Source organism: Acipenser ruthenus, chromosome 5 (genome assembly GCF_902713425.1).
Source record: "Acipenser ruthenus chromosome 5, fAciRut3.2 maternal haplotype, whole genome shotgun sequence".
NCBI classification, from domain to species: Eukaryota; Metazoa; Chordata; class Actinopteri; order Acipenseriformes; family Acipenseridae; genus Acipenser; species Acipenser ruthenus.
The window spans coordinates 11787520-11810807 of record NC_081193.1 but is presented as its reverse complement, the minus strand read 5'-3'; the positions used below and the strand labels follow the sequence as shown (position 1 = coordinate 11810807).

Sequence of the window (23288 nt, the reverse complement as noted above, 5' to 3'; positions counted from 1 at the left end):
TTTGAATATCAGTGAATGCTATTACATACAACAACTACTACTACTTGTAGTAATAATAATAATAATAATAATAATAATAATAATAATAATAATAACAAGAGCGGCTTTTTGAAGGGTGAAAAGGGCTTGCTTTGGTTCCGTGAGATTTTGCTTGGAATTTTTCTTGTTTTATTACCGCGAATGCTTTCATGTCCCTGTTCACTAAATGCTAACTTTGATTTGGTCTGTCCCTAAATACTGTAATGAAGTGTAAATGTATATACTGTATCATAGATGTTGATCGATTTGTCTGTCGTACTGTCTAGTTTTTCATGAAGGCAACTTTACTGGAACAGATGAAGGGGGATTACATTCACATCAAGCAAACTAAAGCAATAACACGTGACCAAATAGAAACACAAGAAGAGGTAACAGCTATTTACATAAACATTATATACCATTAGTTTGAATATGAAGTGTGAAAAGATACATGTAATAATAGTGATAATAATGATTTGCAGTATACAGGCGTGCTCAAATTTGTTGGTACCCCTCCACAAAAAACGAAGAATGCACAATTTTCTCTGAAATAACTTGAAACTGACAAAAGTAATTGGCATCCACCATTGTTTATTCCATATTTAATAGAAATCAGACTTTGCTTTTGATTTTTTATTCAACATAATATTGTAAATAATAAAACAAATGAAAATGGCATGGACAAAAATGATGGGACCGCTAATCTAATATTTTGTTGCACAACCTTTAGAGGCAATCACTGCAATCAAACGTTTTCTGTAGCTCTCAATGAGACTTCTGCACCTGTTAACAGGTAGTTTGGCCCACTCTTTCTGAGCAAACTGCTCCAGCTGTCTCAGGTTTGATGGGTGCCTTCTCCAGACTGCAAGTTTCAGCTCTTTCCATAGATGTTCAATAGGATTCAGATCAGGACTCATAGAAGGCCACTTCAGAATAGTCCAATGTTTTGTTCTTATCCATTCTTGGGTGCTTTTAGCTGTGTGTTTTGGGTCATTATCCTGTTGGAGGACCCATGACCTGCGACTGAGACAGAGCTTTCTGACACTGGGCAATACGTTTCGCTCCAGAATGCCTTGATAGTCTTGAGATTTCATTGTGCCCTGCACAGATTCAAGACACCCTGTGCCAGGCGCAGCAAAGCAGCCCCATAACATAACCGAGCCTCCTCCATGTTCCACTGTAGGTATGGTGTTCTTTTCTTTGAAAGCTTCATTTTCTCGTCTGTGAACATAGAGCTGATGTGACTTGCCAAAAAGCTCCAGTTTTGACTCATCTGTCCAAAGGACATTCTCCCAGAATGATTGTGGCTTGTCAATATGCATTTTAGCAAATTCCAGTCTGGCTTTTTTATGTTTTTCTTTCAAAAGTGGAGTCCTCCTGGGTCTTCTTCCATGGAGCCCACTTTCGCTCAAAAAGCGACGGATGGTGCGATCAGAAACTGACGTACCTTCACCTTGGAGTTCAGCTTGTATCTCTTTGGCAGTTATCCTTGGTTCTTTTTCTACCATTCGCACTATCCTTCTGTTCACCCTGGGGTCGATTTTCCTCTTGCGGCCGCGCCCAGGGAGGTTGGCTACAGTTCCATGGACCTTAAACTTCTTAATAAAATTTGCAACTGTTGTCACAGCAACATCAAGCTGCTTGGAGATGGTCTTGTAGCCTTTACCTTTACCTTGCTTGTCTATTATTTTCTTTTTGATCTCCTCAGACAACTCTCTCCTTTGCTTTCTCTGGTCCATGTTCATTGTGGTGCACACAATGATACCAAACAGCACAGTGACTACTTTTCTCCATTTAAATAGGCTGAATGACTGATTACAAGATTGGAGACATGTGTGCTACTAATTAAAGAAACTAATTAGTTTGAAATATCACTATAATCCAATTATTTATTATCTTTTCTAAGGGGTACCAACAAATGTGTCCAGGCCATTTTAGAATATCTTTGTAGAATAAGCAATAATTCATCTCTCTTCACAGCTTCTTTGCTTTATTCTATGACATACCAAAGGCATGCAAGTATACATGATAAAATAGCTTTTAATTTCATCACTTTTCAGGAGGAATGAAGCATTATTTCAATGAGCTGTAAGGGTACCAACAAATTTGAGCACGTCTGTATGTCTGTATTCAAAGTGGAAAGATCTTATATGGTACTATAACCTGCAACCTAAATTCAAATGTTTTAAGACAATAGCAGCCTGATCTTAACCTTATGGATTACTCAAGTGATCCTCATAATATGGTACATGGGCCACATGCAGCCCCAGGTGTACACTGCTGTCTCAATGTAAACTACAGTATACACTTTGTTCCCTTTTGAAGTACGAAATGCAACCAAATGGGTGTTTACCTCCTAAAGACCCAAATCCCAAATATTGTATACCAAAGCTGCTCTTTGAGCCTGTGGCGCAGTCGTGACCCCGTCCTTGAGGGATCAGAAGGACTGCGCTCACAGATCTCATCCTCATTTTTCCTATCAAGACTGACCTGACAGAGAGAGCCTTGTTCAGATAAGTACTATTGTTGCTTATATCTGTATGTATTTAGCATATTTTGTGTTTTTACACATTTTTTATGTGATATTAAGAGAATCGCTGAAATAGTTTTTCTATTTTCATGTATTTGTATGCACTACAGCCTGTTGCTGGTTACTTCCCGCTGTGGCCTTTTACCCCACTTGAAGCCAGCGGCTTGAGTCGCTCCTTCTTAGAAATCCAGCATCATAAGTCGGCTGACTTTGTGCTCTTCCCCCAGGCTGCATAGCTTCGGCTGGAGCTTATTATTTTTCTCTTTTTTTTTTGTTGCTTTTGCCAATACGAGGTGTTTTTTTTTTTTTCTTTTTAAACGGGGAACATTTTTTTCTCAGTTTTATTTCTGTTTTACAGTTATTGCGCACAGGCCTGTCTGTAGTGTGGTGCTTGACGCACGTACAGGAAGAGAAGCTTCTGGGCTTAGCAGCGCTGCTCAGGACACACATACTTGCTTTGGCTTTTTTGTTGGTTGTATTACAACCACAGTATCTTGATGTCCCTTTGGTGAACAGCTATCAGCATCACCATTGCGAAGGCTGTTAGTTTTTTCTGACAAGCAGGCCTTCCTCAGTCTCGTGTTGGTACTGACTGAGTGGTTTTGCCAAAGCTAAAGTCAACGAAACGGTACTGAACTGACCTGGTGTTGACCAGTTTCCGAGCCAGTACTGAACCGGTTCCCAACCATTACTGACCCGTTGTCGACCAGGTGTCGAGGTCACCAAACCGGTCCCGCTCGGGTCTCGATTGAGGCAACAGCTGTTCAACCTTATACTGTACATTGCATTGCTTGCCACTGGCATCATGCCTGGGTTCTATTCCTGTGAGACATGCAAGGCCAATCTGTGAAAGTAGTCCAGGCAGGGTCTTCCTCGTCCTCCTCGAGCTTTGCCTCTCCTTCCCCTCCCCCGCAGAGGAGCCTTTTGAGTTTGCAGCCACAGGCACAGGGCCCCTTCTCAGGGAGCCATCTGGACTGTTGGCATCAGCGCACCACAGACATCTGGGTGCTTACTACCGTTCAGACCTGCTATTCACTACGATTCAAGCAGGACCCCCTCCCTTTCGGGGCGTGACGACAACATTAGTCACAGACCCACAAGATGCCGCTGCGGTGTCTCAGGAGGTGACGGCTCTGCTGCATAAATGGGTGATTTGCATGACAGACCCCCTCAAGTTGGAGGAAGGGTTCTACTCCAGGTACTTCCTAGTGCCCAAGCGGGATGGTGGTCTGTGGCAAAGTGGTATGTGCAGGTGCAGGGGTAATGCAGTACAGTAATGAAACACAGAGAGTTATGATCCAGTTTGGAAAAGTTTTTAATTGTATCCAGGTCTGGTGACCAAATAATAATCCCCGGCAATACACAGCAATGTGTAGTGCATGGAGTAAATAACAACAGGGTTACAGTATCAAATAATAAACACGAAATATCCGCCCCACAATATACTAACACAGTCACCAGTCCTGGGTGCGTGCAGTAGTGCTCGTGGTGGGTGATAACAATTATACAGTGACTGTGGTATAGTGTTGTTCCAGGCAGTGCTGGCCCAAGGCGACAGCTCCGGATATGTGTTCGCTGTCTAGTGATTTACAAAACAAAAGACAATTACTAACAGCAACAAACAAACAAAAACAATCACAAATCTTTTTTTAGTTTTTAGGGTTTCTCCCGGTCCTTCCAGTTCCTTGTATCTCGAACCAAGCGAAGGAAAAGATTTGCGATTCTCTGTCCCCTTTATCCTGTCACGCATTACCTCTTGGTAAACGAGTGCAGCTGTCTCTACTATCTGCAGCTGCTACGTCGTTTCCTTTCCGGGTCAATACGTTCCTGCAACGGAGTCTCGCCTTCTTCCAGACTGACCGACTTTCCGGCCTGGGGAAAGAACTGTCAGGCCAGCCCGTCCATAGACTTCTCCTTTTGCTGCTTAGCGCCCTCAGAGGTCGGGAGGGAGATTTACAACCAAAACTCATCGTATTTCTGTCACATAGCCTCAGACCGTTACTCGACCTGTATCTGAGCCTAAGGCGGTTCAAAATGTTGACATGCAGCGGTGGTTGCAGTCAATCAGACCAGGCAACTGGTTCACCACGGTGGACCCCTAGTGCCCATTCCACATTCCCATAAAACCAGCACACAGGAATTACCTGCAGTTCGCCTTTCAGGGAACCACGTACGAGTTCCGTGTCTTGCCATTTGGCCTCTCTTCATCTCCATGTGCCTTCTCGAAGTGCATGAAAGCTATTTTGGCCCCATTGAGACTCAAAGGCATCAGAGTACTCAACTATCTGGATGACTGGCTAATTGTGCCTAGTCTTCAACTCAGGCAGAGGCCCACACGGAACTTGTCATCTGCCGCCTTAAGCAGTTGGGCCTAACGGTGAATCATGTGAAGAGCCAGCTCACACCTTTCCAGACAACCTCCTATCTTGGGGTGTGCTTGGACTCCGGGTCCATGTTGGCAGAGAATAGCCACCTGTTTGGAACTCTTTCAGCTCAACAGAGCACTAACGGTTATGACGTTCCAGAAACTTCTGGGTCTGATGGCAGCAGCTTCCCAGATTTCTCCATTGGGTCTCCTGCATATGCACCCCCTGCAGGCCTGATTCAATCGCAGGGTCTTCCAGTCTGCGTTTAACCGCAACTGCCTATTGACAGTGTCCCACCTCTATCTAAGGGCACTCTCCTGGTCGAAACAACCGGCCCATCTATGCCTAGGTGTAGCGCTATGCAGTCGTCACCATGGACGCGTCCAGCCTGGGCTAGGGCTCTGTGTGCAATGGCTGAGGCGTTCAAGGTGTGTGGGGAACCCCACATGGAAGGGTCTCCACATTTAGAGCTGCAGGCAGTTTACCTGGCGTTGCAGAAATTTTTGCAGGATGTTTAAGGGAGACATATGCTTGTCTGCAACCACCAGAGCGGCCTGTAGTCGGCCAGGCTCAATTGAATGGCTCACAAGCTTTTTACTATGGGCACACAAGAACCTCTTCTCACTTCGGGCAGTTCATCTGCCCAGGGTGATGAAATGGGCTACAGACCGCCTTATCAAGGGGAGTTACCAGCAGCTCAGAATAAAGGCTTCACACTGAGGTAGTGAGCCTCATCTGGGAGAGGTTCGGGAGAGCAGAGATAAACCTATTTGCTGTCTAGGAATCAACCCACTGTCCCCTCTGGTTCTCCATAAAAGGAGGCGGTGTACCGCTGGTAATAGATGCCTTGGCACACCAGTTGTTATATACCTTCCCACTGCTCACGTTGCTCCTGCTGTGCCTGAAGAAAATCAGGCAGGACCGGGCCAAGTTGCTCTTAGTAGCCCCATACTGGCCCAGGAGAATCTAGTTTTCCCTTGTGCAGCTCCTGACCAGCCAGCCGTGGAGAATGCCATCGCACCGCAACCTTTTTAGCCAGGCATGGGGGACCTTATGGGAGCCCGACCCATTGAGTCTGCAGCTCTTGGTCTGGGTCTGGCCCGTGAACGACTGCTTGAGTCGTCTGGGACTTTCTAATAGGGTTATTGACACCCTACAGAATGCCAGGGCACCGTCCACGCATTCCCTGTACAGGTACAAGAGGGGCGTCTTTCAGACGTGGTGTCCGCCTCATGGGTTCGACGGCTTTTCCAATGGCAGTTATACTGCAATTTTGCAGGACATTTTTATGAGGGGGAATCCCCCTCCACATGTAAGGTCTTATCTGGTAGCTTTTTCAGCTTGCAATGTCAAGATTGACTCCCCAGCAGCTCACTTCCTGGTGGGGCAATTTTTGAAAGGAGCTTGGCGGCTTTGTCCGCCTGTGAAGGACAGTGTTCCTCGCTGGAGGCTAAACATGGTGCTTAATGCACTCATGAAGCCTCCATTTGAACTCCTGCATTCAGCTGAGCTGAAATTGCTAACTTTAGAAGCAGCTTTTTTGCTTGCTATCACCTCCGCAAAGAGGGTGAGTGAGATGTAGGCATTCTTGCGAAAGTCTGGACAAATGTCACGCTCCGTACCAATCCTGCCTTCTTGCCAAAGACTATCTTGGGTTTCCATGTTAACCAGTGTGGAATTGGAGGCCTTCCATCCACCTCCTTTCCAATCTGACAAGGAGTGTATTATGTTGACAGGACAGAAAGTTGGAGGCGGTCTGAACAGTTTTTTTGTCTGCTATGGGGCAAAGTCCCGTGGTCAAGCCCTGTCTAAGTAGCGGCTGTCCAAGTGGATAGCAGACATGGTCAAGACTGCCTATGAACTTGCCCCCTCCAGAAAAGTTCATGGCCCATTCAACCAGGGCCCTTGCAACTTTGTGGGCTTCCAGGGTGCATCTGTCAAGGACATATGCAATGCGGCGGTGTGGGATACACTCCATACCTTTACTAGGTCCTACAGGCTGAATGTCTTGGATCCTCAAAACCCTGGTTTAGGAACTAGTGTTAAGGGTGGCTTCCCAGTCGACCCTTACAGCACAAGAATAGAGGTGAGTTTATCCCTCAATTTTTTCACCCTAGCTACTTGTTACTGGGGTTCCTTCCTTGTAGCATTCTGGTCGTTCTGCAATCTTGCCCTTGCGACGGCTTTGGTATACTCACCCATTCGGTAATGGTTACATTTCGTACTTGAAAGGGAACATAAGGTTATTATCATAACCCCGGTTCCCTGAAATAGAAATGTAACCATTAACCTTCAAGGTCACTGCATCCGTGATTGCAGCAGGCTTGAAGGAAAAATGACACTGAGATCTGTGTGCACAGTCCTTTTGATCCCTCGGGGGCAGGGTCACGACTGTGCCACAACCTCAAAGAACAGCTTTTGTATACAGTATTCAGGATTCGGGTCTTTTAGGTAAACACCCATTCGGTAATGGTTACATTTCTATTTAGTTTGCAACCCCCCTAGTTTGACATAGTAGCTTTTATTTTAACAAATTGATTTAATGTCAATTTAATCATCTCCAATCAATACAGCATCAGGTAAACTGAGGTGTGGACTAACTTTTCTGTTGATTATTTCTTAACACAAGCCACAGACCCAGTATTAGTACTGGGTTGAAGGCAAGGAGCAATTTTAAATAATTTTTATTAGGTGATTTAAAGGGAGTTATGGTTGTTTTCTGTGGGCCCCAACAATTACGGGGTTTCCATGCGGGGCAATTTGCAATTTACATGTGAAATGGCGATGCACATACACGTTTGGGAGAATTACTTGTGTAAATCAGGTTTTCTGGCTGAATAAAACGGCCAAAGAGAGGGATAGGGTAAATTTCATTTACTCGTGTAAATGACGAAACACACAGGAAAATCCACTGCCAGTTTAGCATGGAAACCCGCATTTCACATGTAAATGTTAATGAGCCTGTTTATCCTTAAGTGACATCACTATAAATATTACAAGTGAGCAGATCAGTTGTTATTGTGGATTCCAAGATGGCGGAAAGTAGTGACTGAATGGTGTTTTTTTGGTTAGCAGTGGTGTAGTTCACCTTAATGATAATGAGGGCGGCTTTTTTTTATTATTGTTTTTTGCTGTGTCTGGCCTGTCATGTTGTATATCTCTCTTGTGGGTTTACAGTTCTATATAAAACCACTTGCAATGAACTGCGTTATGCCCTTGTTACAGTATTAGAGCAGCTGTTTGAGAATACCCTTGCTGTAAAAACTACGCTAAAGTTAAACACGAAGAGCAAGTGAGCTGCTTACTAAATGTCTGTAACTGAATTCCCTTACTTTTTATCCCAGCTATGTCCAAAGACAACGAGTGTCTGCCCTCCACTCAAAATTGCTGGAGCAAGGAGGAAACCTGGGCATTAATAAGTATAATTAGTGACTTGAATGTGTTGAGCCAGCTCGAACGCCCGAAACAGCGTAACAAGCATGTGTACCAACAAGTGGTTGATGTCCTCTCAGAAAGAGAAATAGAGCGCACAGTCCCACAAGCTAGGGATAAGCAAGGAGGTGCTGTTTGGGAGAAGCAGGACGGTCCTGCAGAGCAATGCGTTTTTTCTTCCGTTACATCTGGCATAGCTATGTACGTGTTGCAGTGCCTCTGTACAAGGGAGTTGACAAACTTGTAAATACAGCGATGAACTGTGGTTTTATGCACCCCAAACACATTGCCAACTACCCTGTACTCAGCTGAGTAACCCTAACTGTGTATGTAGCTGAGGATGCCAGCCTATACAGAGCAATCGCCACCATTTTTTCCATTGGCACAGGAGGCAGTACGTAATTCCTTTTTGGCTGCATATCTTCCTTTACCAATTCCACTATAATGCTGAATGTTGCCCTGGTGACGCGAAATGACTCTATCCACTGCAGATCTGAAAGAGTGATGCAGCACAACCTCTTCCCACCAGCAAGATGGACGAGTATGTGTCCAAACCGTCCTTTTGCTAGCCATTGGCATTAGATAACAAGGCATAAGAATTTGCTGGTAGAGGATGTTTGGAGGTTCAAGATCCCGAAACAGGGAAAACATCCACTGTTCCCAATCCAGACAGCCTTGGGAGCATACGTGGAAGATGTGTGGCACAGAGCTTTAGAATCCTATGTCTCCGTCGGTTTTCAGCCATGGTGATCTGCAGTACCTGTGTTGGTCAGTTTCATTTTATACCTCCCGGTTAATTTTTATGAATGTGTCGGCAGATAAATGAGTTGAAACCGGATTCAGTACTAACGACATGCCAACCCACCTGACATTTGAAAAACAATTTGGTCAAGAGCAGTAAAACACATTATTAACCAACCAGGCACAAGGTATTTTATTACTGCAGCTCAGATTCACTCGTGTACCAGTTCTCCTCACATGGAAACCACATTTTCATTAAATTTCACTACTAATCTTCAAAAACAGCATGAGTACTTTATGCATAGCTAATTTACATACCAACCTCCACCTTTCATTTGCATGACGTTGGGTGAAAAGCCCGGTTTGCTCCAGTAAAATAAACTGAGCGAATGGAAACCCCAAAAAGTATTTTACATGAGACATTTTTCTCGAATAATGTCTCGAGCTTAAAAAAAAAAACACTCCTGAAAACTCCTCCAATGTGTATGCCCTTTAAGTGAGGACCTCTGGATTACTAGAGTCTGTCTGAGGAAAGCTGTTGCCAATGTATATACAGCATATGAAACAAGAAGCCTTATTCTGTCATGCAGAACTAAGAACAAGGATTACTCATGTGTTGATGAGTTTATAACTAGCATTTCAGGATGCAGCTGTGATGCAGTGTTATTTATTTTTTTCAGAGTCTGAAAGATCTAAAGCAAATTTATTTGCAAAAAAAGGAACGTTATGAAAATTTGTCTTCACTGGAGGAAATGCAAAAGAATGTCGAAGTCCTGAAACATCAGATGGCTTGGGTTCTGGTACGTATGTTTTATAGAATAAAAAACTATAGAGTCCCCAGGGGCTCGCCTAGTAAAAGCACTGTAAAATAGCAGTGTAAAATATAATGAATATGCTTAATTCAATTAAGAGCAGATGAGAAATTAACAAAGCATAGATACAATGTAAGAATTGCAGCAACAGCACAGAGCAAACAGATGGAAGGACCCTTTAGTTTTCGTTCAGCTGGCTTTGATCAGTCTTGAATGTAGCAACCCTTTTAGAGTTTGCACACACACTGTATAGAAAATACTTTCAGATTTTGAATCAACTCATATTTTCTCTAAACACACATCCTCTCAGTTCTTAATTCACCACTAAATTACCACAAAGCAGTGTAGTATTGTGTAGATTTTTGCTGCTTAGAAACAGGTAGGAAATTCCTTTTCTTGGCACATTTAGAAGCCCATCATATACAGACGTGCTCAAATTTGTTGGTACCCCTCGACAAAAAACGAAGAATGCACAATTTTCTCTGAAATAACTTGAAACTGACAAAAGTAATTGGCATCCACCATTGTTTATTCCATATTTAATAGAAATCAGACTTTTGATTTTTTATTCAACATAATATTGTAAATAATAAAACAAATGAAAATGGCATGGACAAAAATGATGGGACCGCTAACCTAATATTTTGTTGCACAACCTTTAGAGGCAATCACTGCAATCAAACGTTTTCTGTAGCTCTCAATGAGACCTGTTAACAGGTAGTTTGGCCCACTGATGGGTGCCTTCTCCAGACTGCAAGTTTCAGCTCTTTCCATAGATGTTCGATAGGATTCAGATCAGGACTCATAGAAGGCCACTTCAGAATAGTCCAATGTTTTGTTCTTATCCATTCTTGGGTGCTTTTAGCTGTGTGTTTTGGGTCATTATCCTGTTGGAGGACCCATGACCTGCGACTGAGACGGAGCTTTCTGACACTGGGCAATACGTTTCGCTCCAGAATGCCTTGATAGTCTTGAGATTTCATTGTGCCCTGCACAGATTCAAGGCACCCTGTGCCAGGCGCAGCAAAGCAGCCCCAAAACATAACCGAGCCTCCTCCATGTTTCACTGTAGGTATGGTGTTCTTTTCTTTTTTCATTTTCTTGTCTGTGAACATAGAGCTGATGTGACTTGCCAAAAAGCTCCAGTTTTGACTCATCTGTCCAAAGGACATTCTCCCAGAATGATTGTGGCTTGTCAATATGCATTTTAGCAAATTCCAGTCTGGCTTTTTTATGTTTTTCTTTCAAAAGTGGAGTCCTCCTGGGTCTTCTTCCATGGAGCCCACTTTTGCTCAAAAAGCGACGGATGGTGCGATCAGAAACTGACGTACCTTCACCTTGGAGTTCAGCTTGTATCTCTTTGGCAGTTATCCTTGGTTCTTTTTCTACCATTCGCACTATCCTTCTGTTCACTCTGGGGTCGATTTTCCTCTTGCGGCCGCGCCCAGGGAGGTTGGCTACAGTTCCATGGACCTTAAACTTTTTAATAATATTTGCAACTGTTGTCACAGGAACATCAAGCTGCTTGGAGATGGTCTTGTAGCCTTTACCTTTACCATGCTTGTCTATTATTTTCTTTCTGATCTCCTCAGACAACTCTCTCCTTTGCTTTCTCTGGTCCATGTTCATTGTGGTGCACACAATGATACCAAACAGCACAGTGACTACTTTTCTCCATTTAAATAGGCTGAATGACTGATTACAAGATTGGAGACATATGTGATACTAATTAAAGAAACTAATTAGTTTGAAATATCACTATAATCCAATTATTTATTATCTTTTCTAAGGGGTACCAACAAATGTGTCCAGGCCATTTTAGAATATCTTTGTAGAATAAGCAATAATTCATCTCTTTTCACAGCTTCTTTGCTTTATTCTATGACATACCAAAGGCATGCAAGTATACATGATAAAGTAGCTTTTACTTTCATCACTTTTCAGGAGGAATGAAGCATTATTTCAATGAGCTGTAAGGGTACCAACAAATTTGAGCACGTCTGTATTTAGTTTGATTAGTGCCTTATTCTTTTGTTTGATTTAAACTGCATGGACACTTGTTATAAGGGCAATGTTTTTAGCTCCTTTAACCTTATACCAAGCCATGCCCTTTGCCTGACATGTCCTGTAAATTGTTTTTTTTGTGTGTGCACAGTTGCCTGTTCTGTAGAGGAGCCAAGTACTTTGCATATACATTTTTAATTTGTAATGCAAGTGTTCTAACTGTACGGCTTTCCAAACAGGTAAAGGACATTGAAATCCAGAAACAAAAATTGAAGGAACAGATTGAAAGGGAAGAAAACAATGACAAATATAAAGTGAAAGTTGAACAATGTCAGGTATGTATTAATGGAAAAACAGCAACATTAAAAAAGAAATTTGATTAGGAAGTAAATGTAAAAGAGAAACAAAATAGCCAGAAATATCCTTTTAAACAAATAAAATATCAGAAATGTTGTCAGCCATCTGAAAGCAAAGACCATCTAATGAATCTAACTTTAAAATTCACTAAAAACTGAAATATATATATTATTCAAATTGAAACTGGCTATACTCTGCTTTCACTTCAACAGGATGAGGTTCACAAGGCAGAAAGGAAAATCCTAGAAACTCAAGACCGTTTGGATAAGATGAAAGAGGAGATTGATGTTTTGCAGTCGCAGTGCACATCTTTAAAAGAAGTTGCAAAGAAGAAGAGCAAAGCTTATAATGGACAAGAGGTTGGTAGGATTTCTCCTTTTTGAAATGCAAAGCTGAAATATGTAGTGCTGGGAAACAGAAAATGAGGCCTTGTAACTACATTTTAAGAAGAATTTCAAGTGCTGGGAAACCGAGAATGAGGCAGTGTAATCTACTGACCCAAGATCTCATTATCCAACCCTTTCATCTCAACAGGGCAAAGATCTATACATTTGAGTGCCAGCAGATTTTCGTTGAAAAATGTGATTGTCCTGTATATATAAATGCCCCCAATTCTTGAGTGATTAGCCCTTTTGCTCCACCTTTCTTGAACCATTCAAGCGCAATCATTGTTCAGCAGTTGAAATCAAAGCTATAAAAGATAGATTTTATATTTATATAATCTTATTTTGATGCCCCAGTTCCCCAGGCTGGTTTTAGTCCCTGGGTACAGCTATTGGTACATAGTGGATTAGGTAAAAAATAAGAAGATGGAATATGCCTCCTTTTGGATTTTATTGGAAAATGTACAGTAACTGTCAAGCCCCCTGTTTTTCATCAGCCATCTATTTTTCAGGGTAATTGTAGGATAACCTGGGATAATCAGTTTTGTAAAATACACTCCTAAGAGGTGGCTTGATTAGAAAATGGTTTATTACCATGTTTCCTACTGGGGGTAATCTAAGATTTAACAAACGTATACTTTCTATCATCAAAGCTATTCGTGTGACAACCATGGCAACCTAACCCTAACAGCTGACATGCGTCTGAGCTACAAACACTGTTAAAAACAGATATATATATATATATGCATATTTATTGGAAAATAGGTCATTGTACCTTCAAAGTCACCATTTCTCCTCTTTTGTAAAGATTTTGTGTGAAAATGTTTGTTCACTGGACTGAGGTAGGTCTGTCATACAGCGCAGCAGTAACATTGGCAGGGTCCAATGCTGGAAATACACAAATCGGACTTTGTTTTAAAGCCCCAAGTCTCCTCTTTCGAACTTCAGGGCTGTCTCTTACAGTGCCCGAGTAAAAAGATTTAAAGGGCCAGGTCGCCGGTGGGATTTTTAACATTGGGCAGACCCTAAAGAGAATAGCTGCTGTTTTTCCATTACCCAAGAGAGTACATTTCTCAAATTCATTAGATTATTTTGAGAAAGAGTAACACAATTAAATCTTTTGCATTTTACAAAGATACTGTACCCCAAAAGTGGTTCTGGAAGAAATATTAGGTCATTTAATAACATCACCAAAAAAATGACTAGGCTATCGTGACGCTTACTCTGTTAAAGCTTTGGTTTAAGCTATTGTGGCAGCAGTGTGGAGTAGTGGTTAGGGCTCTGGACTCTTGACCGGAGGGTTGTGGGTTAAGTCCCCAGTGGGGGACACTGCTGTTGTACCCTTGAGCAAGGTACTTTACCTAGATTGCTCCAGTAAAAACCCAACTATATAAATGGGTAATTGTATGTAAAAATAATGTGATATCTGTATAATGTGAAATAATGTATAATGTATAATGTGATATCTTGTAACAATTGTAAGTCGCCCTGGATAAGGGCGTCTGCTAAGAAATAAATAAATAAATAAAAATAATAAATATTGCTCTCTCTCAGATGATGCAAGTGACATAAATAAAGATAAGGAAAAAGGGCTAATCCACAGACATTGAGGTTGCATATTTTGCAAACTGTTTTGCTAAAACTTTGGATTTTTTCACAAAAATATATTGCTTTCCAGCACCCCATTGTCTCACTTGAACTTTGAACTTGCTTAGGTCTTTTTTTATGTCTAAATCTTTTCTTTTTCTAGGCAGCTTACCGTCGCCACCAGAACAAGCTAAAGCAAATGGAGAGAGAACGCGATCTCTTACAAGAGAGGATTAAGGAGCTCAAAACTACGTGAGTGTTCTTTTATTTTTAATGACGAGGATGTTGCAATGCTAGAGGATTCAGATATCATTGAGTCTGTCTTGACTTAATATAAAACAATTTATGTTAAATCTAAAATTTTGTTAATGTTGGGAAACAATGCAGAATGATAGTCGTTTGGGAATTCCAGTTTCCTTATCGCTCTACCAAACAAACAAAACAAAAAAAATAATAAAAACAAGATCCGCTAAACAGTGCGAAAATAACACCAAAAAGGCCTGGGTGTGTAATTAATGGGGAATACAAGTAGAGGTTGAGATATTCCTTGAGAGATTCCTTGTCTAGCTTTGCAAGTTTTGCTTATTGATTTCAATGTATGGTTAATTCTCGTTAAAGCAAACTCGAATTAGACACATTTCCTGATAGTACGAATTTTCTAAAATTTAGCAGTTGCTAATTGTAAATTATTTCTTAAAATACTAATTTGCTTAAAACAAATTTCCTATTGGTGCGAATTTATTTTGGAGCCCTCCCGGGGAAGAAATGTGAATAAAACCTGGAATTATAGTTTGCTTCGAGGGAAGATGCATACTATTGTGTGCTTTATAACTAAGACAAAATCAATCTGTGATTCTTTGGTTGAGAGAGAATACTGGTTGGTGTTTTCTAAATGACAAGAAGTGAGTGGATTTTAAAGAGTAAGTAGCAGGTATAGCGCTACATGACCCCAGGTGTTGTTACAACTGTTTAAATAACATACCTGTAATTTTTCTTTTCATTGTTAACATCCTGACAACGTTTTACACTTATAACGTCCAAAGTTCTTTTCAAAATGGCCATTCTAGTACACTGATAGTGTAAGGGTTATTGCCCACATTGTCAAACAGGTAACTCAGCAATAACAATCTAGTTACGTTGTTTTCCATTATTGAAACAGTTGTAGCAACACGCAGGGGCGTATAATGCTATATTTTTCGGAACCAAGCTACTTACTCTTTAAGACACATTTTTATTTCAACAGTGTGACCCAAAACCTGGAAGCTGAACATTTGGAAAGACTAAATGAAATGTCTACACTGCAGAAACGCCTGAAACTGTTAAAGGCAGAGGGCAAAGAAACCAGTCAGAGAATTGAGGAACGGCAACAGTCTCTTTACAAAGAGAAAGAAGAGCTTGATAAACTCAGGTATTGCACACTCCATTAATAGTCCTACCTCCATTCTGTGACAGGAAATCTCTGTGCAGTTAGCACAGGTACTGTATCTTTATATCTCCTCTCTACAGTATTTTAACTCTGAAATTAATCTTTTTTGGGAGACTTTGTTTACTTATTAATCCTAATTTGAGAAACCACATATGGATTTACTAAATATTTTGTACGGCATGTATCATGGAAATGGGGTTTACAACTATCTGTCATGCACAGTACCATACAATTGAAATTGAACATACCAGCATTAAAATTGAAGTTTCTTCAATAGACTCTTTTTGGTGCAATGCAACAAAAAAGTTTTAAAAAATGCGAACCTCTTATTTTTAATTACAACTTTTTTTTTTTTTTTAATCTTCCGTTTTAGACAAGAAGAAAACAGAATACGGTATTCTTTAGATTCAAGTGTTAAGAGGCTGAACCAAATGAAGGCCGGCAGATCTAATAGTCTCAGGAGATTTGGGGAACACATTCCAGAACTACTTGAAGCAATAAATACAGCACATGAACAAGGCCGGTTTACAAAGAAACCAGTTGGCCCCATAGGTAAAGACTGCATAAGGAAACATGCAACAGAAATGGCATTTGCCATATATACTGCTCTACAAAAAAAACTATGCACTATACATTTGTAAAAATGTATTTGAAAGTAAACATTTGGTGTGAATTATGTGGGCTTCACTATTTTCCAAATGTGCCAGCAATATAAGGAAATGTAATTAAATACAGTTTTAGAGAGAACTGTGAAGCTTAAAGATCATCTCTTATAAATAAGTTTTTGTCAAATACTTTTTATTGTATAGTGTTTGCCATAAGAGTGCTTAGTCATGTCAGTGTCCATCAATCTCTGCTCCGACTGGCTTAGTAGCACAACACAGTTTTACTGTTGTTTGAGTGAGTTGCCGATACAGCCTCAGAGTGATGACGTAAATTCTAACAGTGTTAGGTCCAATTGGGGCCTACTGTATATCCTTAAATGTCTGACTTGCAGTAGAAAAGTAAAACATGTCCATACTGTTGTTGTTTAATCTTTCAGGGGCATGCATACACCTAAAGGACGCTAGCCTTGCAGTCGGTGTTGAAAGTTGCTTAAGAAATTTTATGAAGACCTTCTGCTGTGATAACTACAAGGATGAAAAGGTCCTCCAGGGGATAATGTCTCGATTTTATTCAAAGGGAAACAGACCTCAGATTATTGTCACCTCTTTTGCAAGCACTCCATATGATATAAAGCAAAGGTTAGCCACCCTTAATCTATTCAAATACATTATACAATTGATAACTAAGCCACAGTATAGATCGTACTTGTATGTTTGTAAATCTGCTGCTTGTATATTTGGTACACAGCTGTAGTTTTATGATTCTGTAGGTCAAGTTCGATTTATGAGTATAGTCCAAGGAAAACACTTTTGTGGCACTGAATTTACAAAGCACACGTCTTTTTAAAGTCCTTCGTGTTTGCAGGTATCTGTAAACACTACAGACTAAATGTGTTTGTGGCCTTGACATAGGTATAGTCATAAAGAGAGTGTTTTCACTATTTTTGAATGCACGCAGGTATCTTTTAGAGACACTTTGGCTACGTACACACACAGGCTAAATGCGGTTGTGAGTTCACCTTTTGCTTTTATTACAGTTTGTATACACACACAGTTCGGTTACAAAGGGCAGTGACAACCGCACTAGTCAATCCTTTTCAGAGCAAGTATCGAGTGCGGTTATTAATTCAGTTTGGTTAGTTAATGTGCACTAACTGTGTGTGTATTACAACCGCACTAATGGTATTTCTCCGCAACTAATGATGTCATTGTTTATCAGACATTTCCGTGTGATGAACATGGCAAAAAAACAATTTAATCAAAGAATTGTTGTAAGAAAAAAAAAATAGTATTTTTGGTCTTGCAACTTAAATAAAACAATATGGGACAATTTGTATCCCCAAATGCCACAGTGCGACCGCAACTCGTTTTTCCACCGATACCAAACGTCTCATCTGTGTGTGTGTACGTAGCCTTTGGGCCGTGTTGCAAACTCAAAAAATCAGTTTATTTTCTTTTTGTTTCACTCAGTTTGAATTGCTTATAAAAAACTGAATTGGCTATTTTTTTTTTTATAGAGGTGTTTTCCACCCAGAATTCCCTTCTGTATATCAAGCCTTGCATATACCCAACCCTGTGGTGGCTAACTGTCTGATTGACTTGAGGGGAATAGAAACCATTCTACTGATCAAAGTAAGACTGAATGCAATCTTTTCTTTTTAAAAGTAAAGCCTAAATTAAAATGCTTTATTATTAGTTTTTTTTGGCAGATGCCTTTACACAAGGGATTGGAGGTATGAGGGGGCAGTGTGTCGAAGAGAAATGTAGGCAAGAACAAGAATGCGAGCAGAGATAGGTAGCCAGTGTAGGGTGTGAGGCAGAGGGGTAGTGTGAGAGTAGCGAGCAACATGCAATTTCCCTGCCTCTGCTTTTTTTTTCTCCCTGGCTGTGCACTTTCAGTTGCCATTCCAGGGGGGAATAAATTATCCCCCCTGATTAAAAGATTTTGAATTAACAATGATTTCTTCTGGAAATTTTAAACATTTGAAATGATAAATGTATGCTGCATCATTTTTACACAAACTGACTTCAAAAAAATCTCAGTCTTAGCACTTCAAACCGTAAGATCAGTAGCACATTGTATTAACATGATTTAAAAAAAAAAAAAAAAAAAAAAAAAAAAAAGGAATGGAGTTTAGTTTCACTGCAGCCGGATCATAAAGTTTGACTATATAAAGTGGATCAGGCTCGGATTCCACTTACCTGTCATTATCATCCAACAGTAGTGCTGAATGCACCGTAGCAAGGCAAATTAACCAGTGAAAATGAACTACGTCAACATCATTCAGTTCCTGTATTTCAAACTGTTATTTTTTATTATCATCGGAAGAGCATACTATACTAAAGAAAAAAGAAATGAAGACAGGACACTAAAATCCATAGTACCTTTTTTTAAACAGCCCCATAGCCAAATACTGGAACTTTTACCCGCCGAGCAGAGTGGAAAAAAGGCCAAGATTAACAATTAACTCCTGCAGATTAAGCTGTTAAAATATGTATGTTGTATTATGTTCAATTTATTGTTGTTACACTGTGCAGGTATCAATGAGGTTATGTGCAACAATGCAAGTACTTGTCATGAGTGTGTTTTAACATTATTTTAGTTGTAACGTAGGTAGTTTTTGTTATTGCCTTTTGATACCTTACGCACATGCCAACAGTCCCTATATGGTCGGGACAGTCCCGATTTCCTAGCAAATGTCCCACGTCCCAATGCATAGGAAGAAAGTCTCGATATTTACCCATAGAAAAAAATGCATTTATTCTGCACAGTGGTTAGTGAAAGCTTTATACAAAGGTAAGAACGCTTACATTATGTATTTTTACGGTCATGATGGTGGTGTGATGTATATGATAATATATATGATCAGCGTACTGCTGAACAGTTTCCAAATGTTGGCAAGTATGACTGTATCCATAAAAAATGACAGAGGGAGGGATCAAGAGTAACACTGAGGTTTTTAGCAGAAGGAGATTGAGAAAGAGCGATATGGAGAGGTCAGAGGAGGGAGAAGAAGCAGAAGGAAAGTAGAGATCAGAGAGTTTAAGGTGATGTGAATGCACCCAAGTTGAGATAGCTGAGAGACATTCTGAGGTACGGGAGGAGATGTGGGAGTCAACGGAGGGAAAGGAGAGGAAGATCTGAGTATCGTCAGCGTAGAGGTGGTAGGGGAAGCCAAAAGAGGAGATGAGAGCACCTAGCAAGCTGATGTAGAGTGAGAACAGGAAGGGCTTAATATCCAACATAGAGTTTTCAAACCAGCATAGGAGGTTAAATATGACTTGATATTAATATTTTTGCAGTTTAATTTTAATGTTAAACTTTTTGTCCTTGAAGGATAATGATGTAGCTCGAAAAGTAATGCAGCTAGGAAGACCACCTAAAAACTGTCGGGAAGCCTTTACTGGAGCTGGTGACCAAGTCTATAAGAACCGCTATTACTCGGATGACTTCAGCAGGGCAAAGTACCTTGGTGCAGATTTGGAAGAAGAAATTGGGTAAGAAACGCATAAAAGTCTATTAAATAAGCGACTAATCAAATACTAAACAAATGGAGGTGGAATAAAGTCTCCCTTTCTAACCACACCTCCTGAGTAGCGTTATGCACTTAGGACATTTCTTGCTTTTGTCTAGCTGAAGACCCTGTCTGCCATGTTTTCAAAACATTTACTCCAGCTTTTAAATTAACTTCTATTTTTTGGAAGATAAAAGTTCAGCAGTAATTGGTGAAACTGAGGACAGACTACTTGAGAATCGTTAGGAGACCGTCAGTCACGTGACTTAGATGTTTAGGGTGTCCTGTTCATTAAAGACATCATACAGAAAATTATTTTGAGGAGAGGAATAATAATCTCTTCCACATGCTTTAGTCTCATTGAGTCAGACTTGGAGAACCAGAAGGCCCAGCTATCAAGATTTCAGCTCCATTCAAATTCTGTGATTGATGGCATCAAGCTGATGGAAAAAGAGTTGCAGATCCTCATTGCCAAAAGAAAAAAACAACAGGTAAAATATATATATATATTTTTTTTTGTTGCTGTTGAAGGCATGATGCACACGCACAGTTTATTGTATTAAATATGTATGTCTGTAAGCCACCTTATATGCACTTTAACCCTTAGCGGTCCATTTATTCAGCGCGTATCAGGCGCGTCATTTATTTTCACACGTGCAGTTTATTTTAGATGCGCTGTTTAAAAGTATTTTTTTCACAGTAAAACAGGTTTAAAAGGCACTGCTTATCAACAGGACACTCAGTACTGCATCTCCAGCCCCGCCCCACCCCTTGTTCGATGTATTTTTAACATACCTCTTCATAGTCGTGCATACCGATAAATCATCTCCTGATCACTCGTTTTATCACCAAACTCCTCAATAATGCGATCCAAGTCATTTATATTATTACTATAACATCTAAAAAAAAGCTCTGCAATTGTCTGTGATATTCTTTGAGCGCCAGATGCAGAAGCAGCTATCTTGTTTGTTTATGTCCGTGTTATCTATGTGGTGCCGGGGCTATCTGTATTCATGAGATACGCCCCTTTTTTTTTTTGGCTTCTCTCCGCTCCTATTGGTCTCACTCGGCCATTGAATGGTTTTCTCGACTTTTTCCGGAGAAAAAACGACTAGAGACCTGTTTTTTATGTCTTTTTGATGATGTCGGACATGGTCCGACATTGGACCGGAAAGGGAAAATTGCAATGTCGGACCAGGTCCGACATAGGACCGCAAAGAGTTAATGCTGAAGCTGGGAATTACAAAGTTTATCATTGTGTTTTTTGTTATAGTTCACTTTCAGGTTAAGTGTAAATATGGTGGACATGAATCGTTGCTGGTTTACTGATAAAATTGTAGTAACATTTCAGTAGCCTTACCAGGTTTTAATTTTCTTCTAGGGAAGTATAACTCCAGTTGAGTTAGCTATATCAGAACTGGAAAATGTAGAGGAACCCCAGTCAATGGACATCGATACTCTGGTAAGCTGCATGCAAATTCTAGAATCTTTTGCAATCTTACTGAAAAGATAACACCACCTTGGTGTCATTGAAATCTCCTTATTCAGTAAAATATTTCAGAAAATGATTTAAAAATGGTGCATTTAAAGATTACAGCCTGCTATTTGTTTTTAAATATGTAATCTTGCCCACCATACTGGTCCCCTGGTGCACTGATTGGTTTTGAGAAAGTACAATCCACCTGCAACTTCAATATGGTCTTTGTGCTTGTGTTTTTCAGTAGCATTATTGTGTTTACTGAATATAAAATGTACTTTTACTGGCTGTTATACGGGACCTAGCAACATGCTCCAAGTGGAGTCAGAAAATGTAATACAAAAAATTCTATGCATACTGAATGCCAAACAAATGTTTTATTACAAAAAATATAAAAAAACATATGGGATGTTATTGGTAATAAACAGATCAGTCAGATTACATATTAGTGCTCAAAGAAGCTAAATGGCAGTTCTAATACTGCACTAATTACGAAGTAATACTTATACGATATATTTCTAACAATCATTTTAATATGGGAAACGTGTCTTAATCACCCATCTATTAAATTCACAGGAAGAAGATGTTCAGGATCTCCTGAATAAAATAGAGTCTGAGCAAGAGAAGGTGAACAATGCAAAGAAAGACATGGACAAAGAAAGAAAGATTATGGAGGAAGCAGATTGCAGCTACCAAGATATGAAAAATAAAATTGCCCTTTTAGTTGAAGAAACAGAACCAATAAAGGTATACATGAACCAGCGTTCCCTCTAAGCTTTTTAGATTTTTTAAAAAAAGCCCAATGGTAATTTGTTTTTTTAAAAGCATTTTTATTATTATTTTTATTTTAGCAAATGTAACAATTTTTCACAGAACAACTGTTATTTCAGGCCACTGTCAGTCACATACCTTAAAACAATGTTTCCCAAAGGGGGGTTCGCGACCCAAATATGGGTCACGGCAAGGTTTCTGGTGGTTCGCCAAACAATCCAAAAAATATGATGTTCAGTGCACACTGCTAAGATTTTGTTTCACTATACAACTTATTTTGCTTATATTCAAAATAAATATAATTTTCATACAAATCATTAGCAGTAATTATGCAAACAATGTGTTGTTTTATCACCAGTCTTCTGCTTTAAATATGACATTATATGTACGGTTACTTGGATGCAAAACGAAAACATGTATAATCATACTTGCAGCTCAGAGAAACAAACAAAAAAAAAACCTTGCTATTGCCATCTTTTATCAACTTCGGTTTTTCTCACATTGTTGATGAGGATCCTCGTGTCATTTGTTGTGAAGTACTGGCTCACAAAGCCTTAAACCGTCTGTATCTTGAAACACGGCATCCAGATTGCGTTGGGAAATTACACAAGTTTTTTCCAGAAGAAAGCTGATCAATTAGCTAAACAGCAAGACGTTCTTAAAAAACAGTCACTGTCTCAGAGAAGGAGATTAATGTATTCTACCTGGTTACAATGCATATTGCAAAAAACAAAACACAGAAAAAAAAATGCACAACTGACTGTTGTCGGTATGTTTGCAATGTTTGATGTTGAATTGAAAATTAAAACGGTATTCATTGTATTGCAACACAATTTTAAATTGATATTGTAACGTGGAGGTAACGGAAGCAACCCAGGCAAGTATTCTTGTCTCAAATGCACGGTTTATTTTACAAAAACAAGCAATAAACAATAATGAACACAGGATAAATACAAGGGTTTAATAAACAGGCAGGTAACACACACAAAGCTAACAGTCTCTGCGTTTCTATCTCGGTAATTCAAAAAAAACAACAGGTTCTCTCCCACAGCTCCAAAACTCACTCTCTACCCAGCCCCTCCCTCTGCCAGGCTTACATTTGACTTGTCGTGTGCGCTTCCCCAATCACAGGCGTGCGTTTCCGTCCCACCACCCATTATCTCAATGCACCCACATAGTGCATCAATCCCCATGGGAGCTCTCCTGCAAGTGCATCTCTGCGATAGGCTGCAGTTCCGTTGTCCGCGCGAAGGGGGCCCTTAAC

At 40.2% G+C, this 23288-nt stretch overlaps 1 protein-coding gene across 1 annotated transcript in view; it reads left to right on the top strand.

The window, feature by feature from the left end:
* smc6 (structural maintenance of chromosomes 6) overlaps positions 1-23288 on the top strand; it is a 64324-nt gene that overhangs the window by 20145 nt on the left and 20891 nt on the right. The window contains exons 9-21 of the mRNA XM_034005060.3: positions 306-407; positions 9768-9887; positions 12143-12238; positions 12473-12619; positions 14394-14482; positions 15474-15638; positions 16030-16208; positions 16699-16900; positions 17779-17893; positions 19599-19759; positions 20132-20267; positions 21158-21238; positions 21830-22000. Of these exons, the coding sequence (XP_033860951.1) occupies positions 306-407; positions 9768-9887; positions 12143-12238; positions 12473-12619; positions 14394-14482; positions 15474-15638; positions 16030-16208; positions 16699-16900; positions 17779-17893; positions 19599-19759; positions 20132-20267; positions 21158-21238; positions 21830-22000 (1764 nt within the window). The remainder of the gene's footprint in view (positions 1-305; positions 408-9767; positions 9888-12142; positions 12239-12472; positions 12620-14393; positions 14483-15473; positions 15639-16029; positions 16209-16698; positions 16901-17778; positions 17894-19598; positions 19760-20131; positions 20268-21157; positions 21239-21829; positions 22001-23288) is intronic.